Genomic DNA, 17358 nt, shown 5'->3' with positions numbered 1-17358 from the left:
TGTACTAATACTTGATTCGTCACATTTATTTTTGAGGGAGGTCTCAATAAAAACTAAGTGAATTAAAGTTTTTGTCAGACATTGAACTTTCCATCTCACCCCTAACAAAGATTCGAGATTAGATTAAGCCTGAAACATCCTTTACATAAATAAAAGTCGGTAATTATTGAACCTGACATGATCCACAGTAAAGATTAAATTGCTTTACTATCCTTCATCTTCATTATTGAAATGCTTCACATCTTAGAAAAAAAGAAAGAGAATACTTGTATTGATCAGTTTTTATTTTCTATAAATTTCATTTCATCTCTCTATAACAAAACAATAACAAAAAGTTTAATAATAAATATATAGCACAATAATGCAAAGTTCTGGAAGGTACATGTAATTCATATTCACTTATTCATTGTGTAGATCTGGGCTTTCTATTCGTAATTTATAGGGATTTTCAGAAGTCCAAGTGTGTCCTAGACGAGCGGACTTAAATAGTTGTTCCTGTTTCCAAAACGGAAGTCGGTAGAATTGGTCACGTGGGTATTTCAAGGCTCTTTTAAACTCATAATCGGAAAGATGATGCTGAAATAAGAAAATGAGAACATTTTCACTGCTCAAAAATGAGTACAAATGATTTGCTGGCAGTGTTTCTATGATCTTTTTCCCTCCGTTCTGTTTTTACCTCTTTGTGCTGAGGATCCACGTCATCCGGGAGTTTCTTTTTCAATAAATCTTCGTAGTCGTACTTCTTTCTTCCAACATATGTTCTATCGACCATCTAGTTATCCACAGATAAATAAGATCTTCAATATATATACACACTAGACACGAAAATAAATTCAAAATGTTACCATTTTTGAACAAAGGCACCTAATTACCTGTTTCTCAATGTCTACTTTAAAATTTTCCTGTCGAATTAGTTTTCTACATAGTTCATAAGACTGTTGTCCCTGTGGAATTAAAAAAAAAAACTTTGGACTGATGCGAGTCTGTATTTTGAATTAATTGACTTAATTCAAGCAGAATTTAATTATAATCATAAATGTTACCTTCACACTAGGTGATTTAAACAGTGTTATATGCCCTAAATGTATATATATATATATATATATATATATATATATATATATATATATATATATATATATATATATATATAAACAGAATTTTATAATGCACCTCAATGCTATTGACTTGAAATAAAGAAGATATACCGAAGTCCCGTTTTCTGTCCAGTAAGGAAAAAATTTGGTGAAGGCATCGGGTTCGTTATTCCGTGTCAGGAACCAGACACTAATAGTCTCGTCTGACCTTCCCGCAGGATCAGACTGGATGTAGCACTGGGATAATAAAGAATATTGTAGCTCAGCATTTATTATTCTATACACAGATATACGATTTATCGTCCGATATTTCATTAAAAAGTACACACATATTAAAGTTTCTTACCTTGAGACAGTTTGGTGTTTGTTTATGCAGAGCGCTTTCAACTTCTGCACCATTCCAGATATAAATTTGATCATACACGTCTAGGACAAAAATCTCATTCTCGCACAGGTCCTTAAAACAAATAATACCAATTATCATAAAAAGAAAGAAAGGTGGGAGTTACAAAAGACTTTGGAATCTCATAATTGGAATAAAGATAAATAGAGGGAAGTGAGCACTATGAAAACAAACCTCTTGCTTAAAGTCTTCAATGGCTTCAAATGTAGTTTTATTGCCTTTTACATTGCACACGAGTAGTCGTGGAGGTCTTCGGTCCAAAACCTGAAATGAGCATGTTTACAAATGAGATAGAAACAGTTTAGCTTCACGAGGAATATGGTGAGATGCCATCAAATTCAGCTGAATATATTCATGTTCAACAAGTGTACATGTAATGTCAATCGAATTTGTTTTACCTCTACTTTGAATTCTAATGGATATGCTTGTTTTCGACCAATCAGGTTCCAGAAGCTTTTACTTTCCCTCCCTTCTGTCATGACGACATATTCATATTTACTATAAAATTGAAGAGACATTATGAGTCGAAATCCTATGTTTCTTTAGATTTATGAAAAATATGGATATAGTATGGCAAAGTTCTGACAAATTCAACTGCACAGTAAAGCAGACAAAGAGTGTAAAATGCACGTGCCGGAAAACAAAGGTACACAAGTCATGTAGTATCTACCGTCTGTTATCTTCCATGTCAAGGTCACACGACTATTATATTTATAGCGTAAAAACATTGAATTGGAGCAAACAAAAGTAAGGAATATGATCTTGTTATCTTTTTCCATAATGGCATTAAAATCCTCGGTCTTTCTACATTCCACTTCGTGGGACTTCATACCATGGCAACTTGTTTTAAATTTTCTGCGCACGCGTACAGTAAGGGGGAAGGAGTGAAGCAATATTTCGTCTTGGGCCAGACATTTTTTCTGATTCTGAAACCTGTAATTTTACGAGACTTAATACTTTCAAGAATTGAACAGAACTTGCACGGGCCATTTAAAAATTCTACTTTTGTCAATTTTCCGGTTTTTGAGTCAATATGTCTCTTTAAAAAGGTTAACGGAATATGTATTTCATTCTTTGATAGGCTTACTTTTGAGAATGTCTGACACACCGCATAAAATCATGGAAAGTAGCAAATAAACACGAGATATTAGGTTTAACACAGTTAAAATTATTAATGATTTTGCCAAAAACAATGCATCGCAAGAGTAAATCACGCCATAATTAAAACCCTTGTTTGGGTCAAACCCAAAGTTCAAGTATTCCAAGCCAGTTTTAAGCCACAGTAAACATCTCCTAATAATTTATACGAAAACCGACTTCAACTCTGTATTTGTGACGTATTTCTATTTGAAAGAATTGTTGGAATGTCTTATGTCTTCTTCAATAATAAAAAATTACTAGTGTATTTGGCAGTGTCCTTCATTACCTGGTTGGTGAAATATATCCTGTAATTTGCTTTGCATATTCTCTTTCTGAACCACCTGATTTCTATTAAAATACCAAGAAAATGTATTATTGGAGGGAAAATTTTTCTACATCTGATGTTAAGAATACTTTGGAAGCAAAAAATCTGTAAATATTTCTTCAAAAAATATAAAAACAATATATAAAGATGTATTTGATATGCTACATGTACATGTTCATTACCTGTCCAAACCACAGAAAGCAGCCATCAGAAGGGGTGTGGAGGATGAAAGCAGCTGAGGAATTCAGAGAAGAAGAAGAAACGGGAACCTAATGAAAATAATCCAAATATTTAACATAACTTAATTCTTATGATTTCAATATTTAACATTATCAAGTAGTTACATGTAACATTACGTTTAAGTAGTTACATGTATACGCTTGATAGTGAGTTGAGATTTTTTTTATCAAATTGTTCTAAAAATCACCTGCTGTACTCTCATACTGGTGTTCTCTGGATCCTGTTCACGGACACAAAACATCCGGCTTGTCTGAACATCAGTGGTATCTCCAAGATCTTTATCATACTAAAACAGTATTTGTCAAATTAAACATAATATTTTTATAAAAAAGGATTGAAATAAAGTGAAAACCTTAAAATAAAACTCGTAAAGTATATTTAAAGATATTTGCCATAGATTAATACAATTATCTTTCACTGTCGTTGTGACAACTGCTATATGTATAAACTGTAAAATGAGCAAAACATTTTAATTATTCTTACTACAAATGCAGTAATGGACTTACGATTATCAGGCAGTTTCCAAGAATATACATGAAGTGTGTTGGTTCCCGTCCATCTAGAACTCGAATCTGCAAAAACAAGTAAATAATATTCATTTAACTAAAAGAAATATTCCAATTTTGTTCAGTATTAAAATAATTTCCTGTTGTACTCACCACAATGCACTGGTTATTTAACGTTTTGTTCATGGATAGCACCAAATCTAGAACACTGTCTTGGTCATCATTCGTAAGCTTAGAACCCTGTGAAAACCAACTCACTGTTACACAGTTAAGTAAGAATTAAACGCTGTATTTCAATGTAAATTAAACTTGTATAGTAATTCAGTAATTATAGAGATTAATTTTAGGACAGATTGACTCACCAGCCAGTAGTACAGAACTTGTTGTGTTCGTCTCTCGATCCGAATACGATGAAGAACAACGTAACTGTGGCCATTGTTAAAAATTCCATGTTGATCATTGTCCATTTTAACCATTTTATACCCATCTATTTTCCATATCTAGGGAAAATAACCCAGATATGTTCGAATGGTAATAACAGATCTTTGTTTTGTTTAATGCTATATTTAAAGTTTCGTACTTCCCTACCTCCGTATCTTCCTCGCCGTCTGGTAAAGTGTCAGTGGACCACAGTTCGTTCTTCTTGGCAACAGTTCGCTTGTCTCGCCGGGAGAACAGTGCTCGCTCTAAGTGGAACAAAACAAATTTATTGCAAAAATAGGCGAAAATTTAAAATGCATGTAAATTTTAATATATGGTTTAATATCAAAATATATTCATCTTTTTTGTATCGAGTATACTGATATCCCATTAGGCATTACCTATGTTTCCGATGCTGTATAGCTTTTTAAGCTTTCTATGTTTAGTATCTTTTTCCCGCCAATCATAAAAGTTCTGCTTAAAGTCATTAGGCTCAGCATCGTCTGATATCCTACATACTGGTGTTACATCCGGGTATTGTTTGTGTTGAGAGAATGTCTACAATGCGTTAAAAGTAAGTACAACCACATTAGAAAAAACGTATATCTGAATTGAATCACATTTCAGAGATATTTCGCATATTGTCTTAAATCTAAATTAATTATGTAATGAAATTTAAAAATACATGGAACTTTTTTCTTTTTAATCAGCTTTTTATGATTACCTTTCCCCTCTTAATTGCGTAGAGTATTTCATTCTCATGAGCCTGGGACCCCACCCATACATAGAGAGGCAGTCCAGGACCGCGATCCAACAGGTAACAGTCCTAAGAAAAGCAGAGCAAAGTAAACAGGTATAATGTACTATCCAGACTAGTCCAAATATATTATTTCTGACCGAATGAATCAACTCACCCGTTGGACCAAGTACCTCTGGTAAAACGGGGGTTTGGCAGCTTCTGGCATGTTATACATCACGTGGTCACCATTTACTCTGCAATTTAATGAAAGGCATCAATAACATATGGTCAAATTATGCAAGATAATCTAAATCAAAATAGGCTCAGATTCACAACCTATGCATCCTCATCTCTGTGTTATCTTGGTCCTGGCTATCGGAGCTACAGGACTGGGTCTGCTGAGAAATTTGCACGCTGTTGTGGAGTTTCTTTTTGAAGGCTTCACTCATCCCATCGTCTCTTTCATCTGCAATAAAAAAATAATGTGTTTTATGCTACTTTTCAAATTTTCCTCATAGTGATTCAGCACGTTATAATCCATCGTTTTCATTTGTACAAATAGTATCACTATCACCAAACTACTTGTCTTTTTAAGTCAACAAAGAGTATAAAGAATTTATTAAAAGATGTAGATTTATTAGCGTTTACAACAGTGTTCTTACCTACAACAATAATATGGGCAATGCCCTGTCGTTGTAAATTCCTTATTCTCTTTGCAGTTTGAATTGCCTATATGTGTAAAGAGCACTTTTAAAACATATTTATATATAGAAAAGCGTTCTACATAAATGTTCTTTTTATCACAGACTTAAAAAATCCATAATCCTTCTTTCCAGCTGTCCTATACTTCTACCTTATTTCGGAGTGCGTAGTTACAATGGCGTCCAATCCAGACATACATCCGGGGGAATCCGTCCAGAATGCAAGCGGCTTCGGAATCCAAAGCTTCCAGCGAAGGCTCCGTCTGTAGAAAATATAACCACTTTTTACCATTTCCTTGTATATATGTTTGTTTTACGTGTATTTGGAAGAATAAGTTTGACATGAACAATTTTTTTACTAGAGCTAATAAAAATTGCCCCCTTACGCAGGCGGCCCTGATGAACTTCCGGCCAAAGATACGGTACATTCTCTTGGCATAGATGCTAGCTTTACTGACCGTTGTCTTGGGTTTGGATTCAACATAGCTGTAAGTTCAAAGTAATTAATTCAATGTTATTTACGTACAAGGCAGGCTTGTACAATTTCATCAAGATTTTAAGCAATTTTGAAACTTAAGCGTCAGAATATACACTTACACGATGCCATCTGGAAAGAGACGCATGAAGCAAGGCGATTCGTGACACTGACTCTGAAAAACGAAAGACTTACTTGTTTATCTCATCAATCACCTTTGGTAGTTAATCAACAACTGGAATGATTTAGCAAACTTCAATTATAAAGGCGAATTGCTCAGAAACAGCTGTAAAATGACCCCTTTGTACACACACCTCTCTAGAAAACACAGCGGCGTGGGTAACGATCCGATCCAACTCATGTGCCTTTTCTTCTATAAGTGACTTATGATCCTACAGAAGTAAAAAATATATACGATTCATCCTTAAATTTCAAAGATCGAGTATTAACCACAAAATAGTTAACTTCTCGACCTGGCATACCTCATTTGCAAAAGCTCCAATCCAGTAGTGTAGAGACGCTTCTCCATCATCGTTAATCTAAAAAAAGGGGTATTTAAAACGTTATGAAACATCTAGATGAATTTTTTTTATTGATGACTTCATCAATAATCAAGATTTTATCAATCAGATTCTAAAGAGTTGTCAAACCTGAAGTGAGATGTACACCGCCCCTTCGTGGAAGAACCCGATATCTCTATCATCTATTTCAACCAGCCGCGATTTCCCCTAAAAGACATTTTAGAAGAAAATCTCATAAAACTAGTTGCGTCTCGGTGATGTCATCAATACTTATTAGTTATAATTTTGAGTGTGCATTTTTGGGAGTTTTTAATTTATTGAAGTTTTAAAATATATCTCCATTACTTTTTCTTTGTTATACCTGGTCATCGAAAGATTACACATTTTCAGCAGAACAATCCTTATGAACAAAATTAATTGATACATCCTAATTAATACAAAAGCCAATTGTTTATCAGTAAAGGAGTTGAATAGTTACCTATAGTCTCCATACAGTCAAAAAGACCAGGAACGTCTTTGTTTATCAATAAAGGTCTTGGATAGTTACCTCGTCTCCTGGTAGACCAGGAACGTCTTTGTCTATCAATAAAGGTCTTGGATAGTTACCTCGTCTCCAGATAGACAAGGAACGTCTTTGTCTATCAGTAAAGGTCTTGGATAGTTACCTCGTCTCCAGGTAAACCAGGAACGTCTTTGTTTATCAATAAAGGTCTTGGATAGTTACCTCGTCCCCAGGTAGACCAGAAACGTCTTTGGTTATCAATAAAGGTCTTGGATAGTTACCTCGTCTCCTGGTAGACCAGGAACGTCTTTGTCTATCAGTAAAGGTCATGGACAGTTACCTCGTCTCCAGGTAGACCAGGAACGTCTTTGTTTATCAATAAAGGTCTTGGATAGTTACCTCGTCTCCTGGTAGACCAGGAACGTCTTTGTCTATCAGTAAAGGTCATGGATAGTTACCTCGTCTCCAGGTAGACCAGGAACGTCTTTGTTTATCAATAAAGGTCTTGGATAGTTACCTCGTCTCCAGGTAGACCAGGAACGTCTTTGTCTATCAGTAAAAGTCTTGGATAGTTACCTCGTCTCCTGGTAGACCAGAAACGTCTTTCTTTATCAGTAAAGGTCTTGGATAGTTACTTCGTCTCCAGGTAGACCAGGAAGACTTTGTCTATCAGTAAAGGTCTTGGATAGTTATCTCGTCTCCAGATAGACAAGGAACGTCTTTGTCTATCAATAAAGGTCTTGGATAGTTACCTCGTCTCCAGATAGACCAGGACCGTCTTTGTTTATCAATAAAGGTCTTGGATAGTTACCTCGTCTCCAGGTAGACAAGGAACGTCTTTGTTTATCAATAAAGGTCTTGGATAGTTCCCTCATCTCCTGGTAGACCAGGAACGTCTTTGTCTGTCAGTAAAGGTCTTGGATAGTTACCTATAGTCTCCTGGTAGACCAGGAACGTCTTTGTCTATCAGTAAAGGTCTTGGATAGTAACCTCGTCTCCAGATAGACAAGGAACGTATTTGTCTATCAGTAAAGGTCTTGGATAGTTACCTCGTCTCCAGGTAGACCAGGAACGTCTTTGATTATCAATAAAGGTCTTAGATAGTTACCTCGTCTCCAGGTAGACCAGGAACGTCTTTGTCTATCAATAAAGGTCTTGGATGGTAACCTCGTCTCCAGGTAAACCAGGAACGTCTTTGTCTATCACTTTAGGTCTTGGATATTGTACGTCTTCCTCTATCACTATAGGTCTTGGAAAGTTACCACATCTCCAGATAGACCAGGGACGTCTTTGTCTATCAGTATTGGTTTTCGATAGTTTCAAGGTATACAAGGGACGTCTTTGTCTATCACTGTATGTCTTGGATATTGTATGTCTTTGTTTATCGTTAAAGGTCTTGGATAGTTACTTCGTCTCCAGATAGACCAGAGACGTCTTTGTCTATCACTATACGTCTTGAATATTGTACGTCTTCCTCTATCACTATAGGTCTTGGATAGTTACCTCATCTCCATGCAAACTTGAGACGTATTTGTTTATCAGAATAGGACTTGGATAGTTACCTCTAGTACCCAGGCTCCGGGGCCATAAACCTTTGATGAGCCCAGTTGTAATCTCAATATCACGTTTACCAAAGGAATTCATAGTAGAAAAGTGAGACTGGGATCAAAAGTGAGCTCTTCTAAGTTTATAGCCCCGAAGCCAATCAGCCATGTAAACCAGGAACGTCTTTGTTTATAAGTAAAGGATTTGGATATTGTACGTTTATGTTGATCAGTATAGGTCTTGGGTAGTTACCTCTGGTGCCCAGAAAGTCAAACCTGGAACGCCTTTGATCAGTAAAGGATTTGGATAATTATTCTCTCCAGCTAGACCAGGAACTTTTTGTTTATCAGTATAGGACTTTGTCTCTAGAAAGCCTTAACGTATTTGTTTTTCTGTATAGAATTTCGACATTTACCTGTAGTAGTACTTCGACAGTCAAATCAGGCCCCAAGACCATAAAATGAGAACAGACTTAAGTCAAAATTTCAAACCAATATAACTTTTGAAATAATTTTGATAATGAAACAAAATTTATATCATACATTTGAATTTAAATGTTATATAAAATTGCAAATTTTTAAGCAAAAACATTAAATAAAACTCAAGATATTAAAAATCGAAATTTTGACTTAAGTCTATTCTCAGTTTATGGTCTTGGGGCCAGGAAGGTCTTTGTTTATTGGTAAGGACTTGGATAGTAATCTCGAGTCTCCAGACAGTCCAGGCAGTCTTTGCTTATCAGTATAGGACTCTGATAGTTCTAGTCTCCAGAAAGTCAGACCAGGAACATTTTTATTTATCAGTATAGGACTTGGACATGTACCTGTAGTCCATAGACGGTCAAATCAGGAGCGTCTTTGTTTATAAATATATGACCTGATTAGTTACCTCGAGTCTCCAGACAATCAGGCCAAAAACATCTTTGTTTATCGGTATAAGACTTGGATAGTTACCTCTAGTCTCCAGACAGTCAGACCAGGAACGTCTTTAGAAACGTCCACAAACGCTGGTTCCATGTCCACCAGGGACGACTTTACTGGAGTGACCTTCTCCTTAGAGCCACGAAGCTTAATGTCCGCATGGTTGGATAGAGAACTGAGGTAGGTTCGGGAGGTGGAGGGTCGCTTACTGTTGTAAGGTTTGTAAGTCTTCTCACTGATAAATGTAGGACTCTTCACTAGACGATCAGGGAGAGCCGAAGGTGCGCGGGAAGGGAACTCACACAGCCGCTCCAAGTCTGGCTTCTTCCCGCGAGAATGAGGCCGAGAACCTGCAAAACGTGGAGGATAGTCAGTTTTATTGCCTTGATTATGTCGAACTAATGAAAACATCCGATAATGAAAATGCAAACACTGTAGTGCCCTTAAGTGGCTTATTCTTCAATATTGATGGAACGTGGCTGCAATGGTTATAAATGGGAATGTATATCGTCTCGTCACAACTCCATCTACATCCAATACATCAAAAGCAGTAATTCAATACGTAGAGGTCAAGCCCTCTAAAACAATCCTCTACATGCTTCAAGTGCACATATTTTATAATCGCAATGTGAACGATGGTCAATTGAAGCCGAAGCAAAACGACATCTTTAATAATATTTGAAAATGACATTAAAACGAAGAAGTCAAGTAATATCGATTTGGCAATTAAATATTGTTCACTTTAAGGAAAATCTTAACCCTTGTTTCTCTTTCTGTCTTCAGCTAAATCATCATGTAGCAATGAGATGAACTAATTCATATTCATGTGGTACCACTTTCTACTCAGACAACTTTACTACAGGGAACTCAAACAGTACTGTAATTGATTTTACCAATGAACAATTCATCAGATAGTTCTGTGTTTGGAATCAGAAAGTGAATTCTTTTGGTATGGTCGCTGTATCTATTCTGTAATTAACAAAGCTATTAAAAAGGTAAATATTGACACATCTCAAGTGGGTACAAGTTTTAATTGGAATCTCGACTCGCACTATTCGTAAGGCTCTTTCTATTGTAAGGTCCTTTATTGACACAGGTATTCAGTTGAAATGAAATGCACCGTCTTTGTAGAGCCGTTTAGATAGCTATTCTGAGAAAAGGTACAAGAAATTGGACCTCTATATGTATCTTAACTAAGGTGTGTCAGGGTATTTTGGTAGCATAAATACAGCTGATTTTTCTCTAAAGCCAGATTTATAAGCAAACATAAAAGTTCAGGCCCTATTTCCATTTCGTATTGTCAGACCGTTATAGAATGTCCCAACTTATCTCGGTAAGTGCACACACAGGTACGTCTCAAACACTTGGGCTGTTTGGAGGGTTGTAAAATTTACATTCCTGTAGGATTATATGAATATCTATATAGATAATGCATTAGTCAGATTGTTTAGCGTTAGGATAGTAAACTAATCTACTTTTAAATCTATCGGGAGAACTGGTCACCGAGTCACACCGGGAACAAATTTATCATACATAAACGTCATTAATAGACGCGATATTGATTTTTTTTTTTTATCTTTTATGTATACATTCAAAAATAATATAATAAATATAAATAAATTGAATAAATGATATTCAAAATTTAGCAGAAATATTACATTGATATGTGAGATTTAATTTGTTTTTTCGTAGAAATATTTTTAAAGCACAATTTAAAATGTAATTAATGAACATTTGATGAATAATTTAAGTTTATATGACGTTATTTAAATCGACCAAATTCCATAAAGGTAGACAAATTTAAACAAAACAAAACGATTGTAATCTTACTTTCATCAATGTCATTCTAAAATTTACCAAGTATTGTGTTGCTGGTCAAGAAAGAAAGAAAGAGAGAAAGATAGATAGACAGATAGATAGAGAGATATTCCAAATTCGCATCTCTTACTCGAATAAAAATCACTACATAAAACTAAAGACTAGAGTACATTTTATACGAATTTAAAGAAACAGAAAAAGGATTGAGAAATTCGCTGCAATCAGTATTTATGGCGTGAACATTTGTAATCCTGATTTGTTTTGATGTGTTGAAAACATCCTTGACCAAAAGAAAAAAAGGTGTGTTTTAGGGATGTTGAAGAGAGAGAGAGAGAGGGGGGGGGGGTAATATAATGGAAAGTAACTTAAAGTCAAGTATATATCAAAATAAACTTGGCCAATGTAAAAAAAAAATGTTGATTAATAACTCTAAAAAACCATAAATCTTAACAATAAGTGAATGTAAAGTACAATATCATCTTCACAAACTTGTACAACACTTCTAACTCTACTGGAGGTTAAACAAACCTATAATCAAAACAATATACAGTATCAGGTTAAATCAATGGAGATATGGTCAATTAAAAGAAAATACAGGACAAGCAGGGTCAATTATAAGTAGGTTTTCTTAATATTTCTTATCTTCTTTCTTACATGGGTCAGAATTTACTGGTTGTGGATATAATTTCCTTACTACGTGCCTTGACCGACAATCTAGACTAAAACTTTATATAAAAACTCCGGATTAAACTGTAAACCTAGAGCGATCAAGGATATTTGTGGGTTGATCGAGTAAGATTCCAGAAGACAACAAAGATTTTAATGTATCTAATGATAGCACTTAAACAGCAAGCAACGAACTTTGTTTTGTGTCAAAAAATTAAAAGTTGCATGCAAAGGGGAAATTTTTCTTATACCAGTAAACAAATTAAGACAGAAATCATCAGACATTTTTAAGAAAAGAAATGAATGATAAAGTAGAAATAATATGCAGCATGCATTCACGGGAATTTCTTAAATATTATAATTGTTATTGCTGTGTATAGCCATTCAGAAATGGAGACTCTAATAAAAAAGGGAAAAGATCGATACCATTGTTCATTTTTATTACTTATCTAAATACAAAGCATACATACTAGTCGAGTGTTTAGGCAATCATAAACACACCACATACTTTATTTGCCTAAGCAATTGAACATTTAAAGGGACGGAATGAAATGTAATAAAACAGCTATTTAATACGCATAGAAGCAATAATCGCTTCCATGAAGATTCGTTTGGCAAATTTACTTCATTTTTCACCTTTTAATGTTTTTAAAAACCATAGGAACCTGCTTTCATTACAACTTCTGAGCTCTCTAAATGATATTTAAATATATGTTTATATAATTGTAAATGAAAGTTATTTCCAGTCTGACATCTGAACTTTACCTTGATAAAAAGAAATTTTGTGAAAGAGATAATTCAAAGCCCTTTATCTACATACCAGCCTTTTATATGATGGCTCGTGATTGAATTCATCGCACAAATCTGAATTGTGATACCACATCTATAACATCTGGTCAAATAGAGGTTTAAGATAAAACAAACAATTCCATCAAACCATCAAGTCTGAGCATTTTAAAGAGATAAACATTTTATCTGTACTTTGTAATAGATATGAATATTAGATCCTTGATTGATTGGTGTTCTGATAAAGTACCTTGGTACAATGATTGCAGTTTAAATTTTGGGGTCTATGGCACATTTGGGTAAGTGTTGTAATCTTGTTATGTCACCTGACGAATCCATGCTACTGGTAAGTATCCTAAAGAATCAGTAAATATCCTACAGAATCAGTGAGTATCCTAGAGAATCAATAAGTATCCTAGAGAATCAGTATCACTATCCTACAGAATCAATAAGTATCCTACAAGATAAGTAAGTATTCTACAAAAGTAGTAAGTATCCTATAGAATCAGTAAGTATCCTACAGAATCAGTAAGTATCCTATAGAATCAGTAAGTATTCTACAGAGTCAGTAAGTATTCTACAGAATCAGTAAGTATTCTACAGAGTCAGTAAGTATCCTACAGAATCAGTGAGTATCCTACAGAATCAGTAAGTATTCTACAGAATCATTACGTATCCTATAGAATCATTAAGTATCATATAGAATCAGTAAGTATCCTACAGAATCAGTATCCTATAGAATCAGCAAGTATCCTACAGAATCAGTAAGTATCCTATAGAATCAGAAAGTATCCTACGGAATCAGTAAGTATCCTATAGAATCAGTAAGTATCCTACAGAATCAGAAAGTATCCTACAGAATCAGTAAGTATCCTTTAGAATCAGTAAGTATCAGTAAGTATCCTACAGAATCAGTAAGTATCCTTTAGAATCAGTAAGTATCCTACAGAATCAGTAAGTATCCTTAGAGAATCAGTAAGTATCCTACAGAATCAGTAAGTATCCTATAGAATCAGTAAGTATCCTACAGAATCAGTAAGTATCCTATAAAATCAGTGAGTATCCTACAGAATCATTAAGTATCCTTAGAGAATCAATAAATATCCTACAGGATCAGATATAACATGGCGACAGAGAACAAACAAGCAGCTGAAAAGTATAGACAGCATTGCAATGGTTAATATAACCCTAAATCATAATTATACAAATCAACAAAGTGCCAACAAGCAAGTTTTCAGCTACAAATTACATAAAACTCCGTCGCTTAATTTGTCTTTCACTAAATCTGACCCAGAGATCAGCGAAAGTTAGAAACCAAAACAGCAAACTGGTCCCACTTGTTCATCATGTTACTAATATGTTCTTTTATTATTCCTTTTGCTTCATTCCATGTGGACATCATGAAGACATCATTTTGAACATTTAAAGACACAACTGCTCCTAATTCTTATATACATATTATCAAAATAAATAAAATTCCATTAAACAGTATGTCAAATGACGGAACAAGAGAAGCTACAGAATCGCCCTACCTGACATGCTCGCCAAATAATGGAACCTTACCTCTCCTTAAGCCAGTTTTCCCTTTCATTTCCCCGGGAGTTTGCGTGACTTATTTTGCTGCTCGTCGTGAGAACTACAAATTCATTCCATTGAATCCCATTTATTCCACTATTTTAATCATTAATGATGTTCCTCAGACCATGCACAAAAGATTTCCTGATCATGTATTAATATACAAAGAGACTACAATGATGTTAAGCAGTTGATTATTCGGAATTTATTGGAAGTGTACACGAGTCCAAAACCCGTGTTGACACTCGCACCGCCTAGATCTATCTTAAAAAGATTATTATATCCGTTTAAATGAAAGATTCTCTACAGATAAGTCCCTGAGCAAACACTTGCACAATGTAGACCTTTCTTAGGGTCCTTTAAACGAAAATTGTTCGCAACAATGTCGTCAAAGGGTAAAATTGTGTATCTCCCATTGATAAAGAATAAAGGCTCAGCTTTCTGACTACAGCGGTCCCTAAAAACAGACTTTGTCAAACCATCGCATGCCAGTGTCTGAGGAACTCACGGATGTTCAATGCCGAAATCAATAATGTTATGTTTGTTCTTTCAAGTCTAAGTCGTCAAAAATAGCACAACTTAACGATTTCCCAGCGTCAAAAGGCATGCAAATAACTCTGTGACCACCTGTATCAACTAAAAAACTAAAGTAGACATTTAACTGGGAGCACCACAACAACCAATCTGACGAGAATCACTAGGAATCGTTTATGTACTTTCTCTAAGATCTCACAAGGCCAGAAGTTAAGCCGACTTATAAATCAAAACCCCATTTCTTAAATGTTATTCTTTAACGCTAAAACACAACCAGCGCACCTTTAATACAAGCGAATTAAAAGCACAAACAATCAGACCCACAGATTAACTTCTTTAACGACAAATCAGTGTAAAACCTGTCAGTTTAAAACATATCACGAGCTGTGAGACTTGGGCTTTGCAGGAAATGAGGTGCCACATTTAGCCATACAAAGACGATAGCGCTGCTGGGGTTATCGAAAAAGTAAAGTAGCTGGTAAATCAAAGACTTTTAAAATACTTGGGAAAACATGGGGTTGGAAATCAGTATTAATTGAGTTCGTTCTAGTCGTGATTTCCTTGTGTATTATGAGAGTACGTCACTTCATAGAAATTAAAAATATATAGTTAATAAATCTCGTAACAAAAGGCTATTGGAAACTTCCACGCCTGGATATCGACTATCAGGAAATTATATACATTTATCTTTTTTTTTCTTTTTTTTTACAAATACACGCATGAAATTCGGCTCTTTCAGGGTTTCTCTGCAGGAAAAAAAATCAATGAAGTTTTGTCTTTCCGAAAATAATGTAATCAGTTGTTCTCTTACATGAATCTGGTTACAAAGACAATGTGTTTAAAATCCTACCAATCATATGAGCCCATGACTTTAAAAGGAATTTTGATAACCCTTCATAACATTAATATTGGTTATTGTTTCCTTATAAATGAAAGTGTCGTATTATTTAAGCTATGTATACTTAATAATCCAAGATTCCTGATTTCGACCGTTAGAACTTAAAATTATCATATCTACATGTACAATGTATGTAAAGGCTTTTGAAGCATGAGCACAGTGCTCTATACCATTAATGGTACTTGCAAAAGGATGCTGCACAGTTATAGGCTATTAGTACAAATAGCCAAAAACGTTCAATGAATCAGGAAATTCAAGAAGACAAACTGTGTAACACCAAAAACAGAACCAAAGAACTATCGGTATAGCAAACCTGATAAAGATATGTTAAAAAGTTTCAGAATAAAAATGAAATAAACTTACTATTTCAAAGTTACGTTCCTGTGGTTTTTTCACCATTGATTAAATAACGTCTTAAGTCAGACGAGAAAATCGGCATTTTTCTGAAATACTTACCCTCTTGGAATCGCTGGATCTTTATCATTTCTGTATAAATTCCCTTTAATCTGTTACACTTCTAGAATTAACAACATTAAGTAGATAATTATTTAGATTACACTACCAATCAGGTGCTGGCTATGAACCCTATCTTGTGAAGAATACATAATATTAATCGGTCCACTGCTACCGTTTATACTGATCAGATATCGATCTCTGGTGTGACTACCCAGTCCCCGTGCCTGTTCAACATCCAAATTATACCCAATCGGGGTTTAAATTAACAAAAGATCAAATTTCATGTACAGCCCTGTTTCCTTTTGATCGTGTAATTTCAGATGAAGGTGCTGGAATTTATTAATTCTTCTCACAATATTTCTTTATAATGCAAATACAGGTATATACAGGTAATCGTATATTGGTGGATGGATGAATTTTAGTGCCAGATTTTCATTGTGGTCTTGGGAGGCAAGTCAATTTTAGAACAATATGCACATATTATACCTAATTTAATCGTAAATCTGGTGACCAGCCAAATTGAAGTCTTATAAACTGCACACTTAGATCAAATGCAGATTTGACAACGGAAATAAGTCAAGATATTCCATGCTGTACACCAGATAAACAGAATAGACACATTCCAAACACATGGCATTGTACGCATTTTTCACTTTATTATTGTCACTATGAAAACCATATCTGTCAAAAGTACTTCATTTGCTATATTTGTTGGTCTCTCTTCACATGTTTTGATTCAATATTATTTATAATTATGTCGTTGATGTTTGATTATATTCTGTGGTTCCATAATTTTTTGTTGAAGATTATTACATAATAATTATTGAAGTATTATTGGGTTTTAAATAATATGTTGCACTTCCATTATTATTTTGTAGATATTTTATGCATTTATGGTGTGTTTCCATTACTGTATGTTGTAGGCCTTTAATTAATATATTATTTGCTGTGCTTCTATTATTGTACTTTGTAGGTTTTTGACTAATGTAACAATTGTACTTCTTGGCATGCGATGGTTAGACAAAGTCTGTTTTAGGGCTAGCTGTAGTCAGAAAGCTGAGCCTTTATTCTTTATGAATGGGAGATACACA

The 17358-nt window shown here is 34.6% G+C and overlaps 1 protein-coding gene across 2 annotated transcripts; it reads right to left on the bottom strand.

Moving 5' to 3' along the window:
* Window positions 1-280: 280 nt before the first annotated feature.
* Window positions 281-16404, bottom strand: LOC133182092 (advillin-like). 2 transcript variants are annotated; one of them, XM_061316812.1, is made up of 27 exons: window positions 16268-16404; window positions 9568-9884; window positions 6697-6774; window positions 6529-6585; window positions 6361-6438; window positions 6169-6221; window positions 5958-6057; window positions 5724-5834; window positions 5533-5599; window positions 5207-5336; window positions 5046-5124; window positions 4856-4957; window positions 4533-4689; window positions 4300-4397; window positions 4074-4211; window positions 3865-3951; window positions 3712-3777; window positions 3393-3491; window positions 3148-3234; window positions 2927-2988; window positions 1899-1998; window positions 1675-1764; window positions 1444-1554; window positions 1209-1334; window positions 873-944; window positions 677-772; window positions 281-576 (listed from the first exon to the last, which is right to left on the bottom strand). In XM_061316812.1, exons 1-27 carry the CDS (start codon window positions 16293-16295, stop codon window positions 400-402), a joined length of 2766 nt encoding a protein of 921 aa, XP_061172796.1. In that variant the 5' UTR covers window positions 16296-16404; the 3' UTR covers window positions 281-399. The 2 variants fall into 2 exon arrangements, with proteins under 2 accessions (XP_061172796.1, XP_061172795.1); XM_061316811.1 differs by lacking the exon at window positions 16268-16404 and adding an exon at window positions 14368-15098.
* Between the last annotated feature and the right edge of the window lie 954 nt (window positions 16405-17358).

The sequence above is a fragment of the Saccostrea echinata genome, unplaced genomic scaffold (assembly GCF_033153115.1).
Source record: "Saccostrea echinata isolate AGI-Se365-2 ecotype Australia unplaced genomic scaffold, CSIRO_AGI_Sech_v1 ptg000009l, whole genome shotgun sequence".
Taxonomy (NCBI): Eukaryota; Metazoa; Mollusca; class Bivalvia; order Ostreida; family Ostreidae; genus Saccostrea; species Saccostrea echinata.
Note: the sequence above shows the minus strand (reverse complement) of the source record. Positions and strands in the feature narration are given on the sequence as shown.

Coding starts and splice junctions, on each gene's coding strand:
- LOC133182092 (XM_061316812.1), bottom strand. CDS start 16,295: ATGATAAAGATCCAGCGATTCCAAGAGG. Junction 6,586..6,696: donor CGGTGTACATCTCACTTCAG/GTTTGACAACTC, acceptor CCCTTTTTTTAG/ATTAACGATGATGGAGAAGC. Junction 1,555..1,674: donor TTGAAGACTTTAAGCAAGAG/GTTTGTTTTCAT, acceptor ATTTGTTTTAAG/GACCTGTGCGAGAATGAGAT.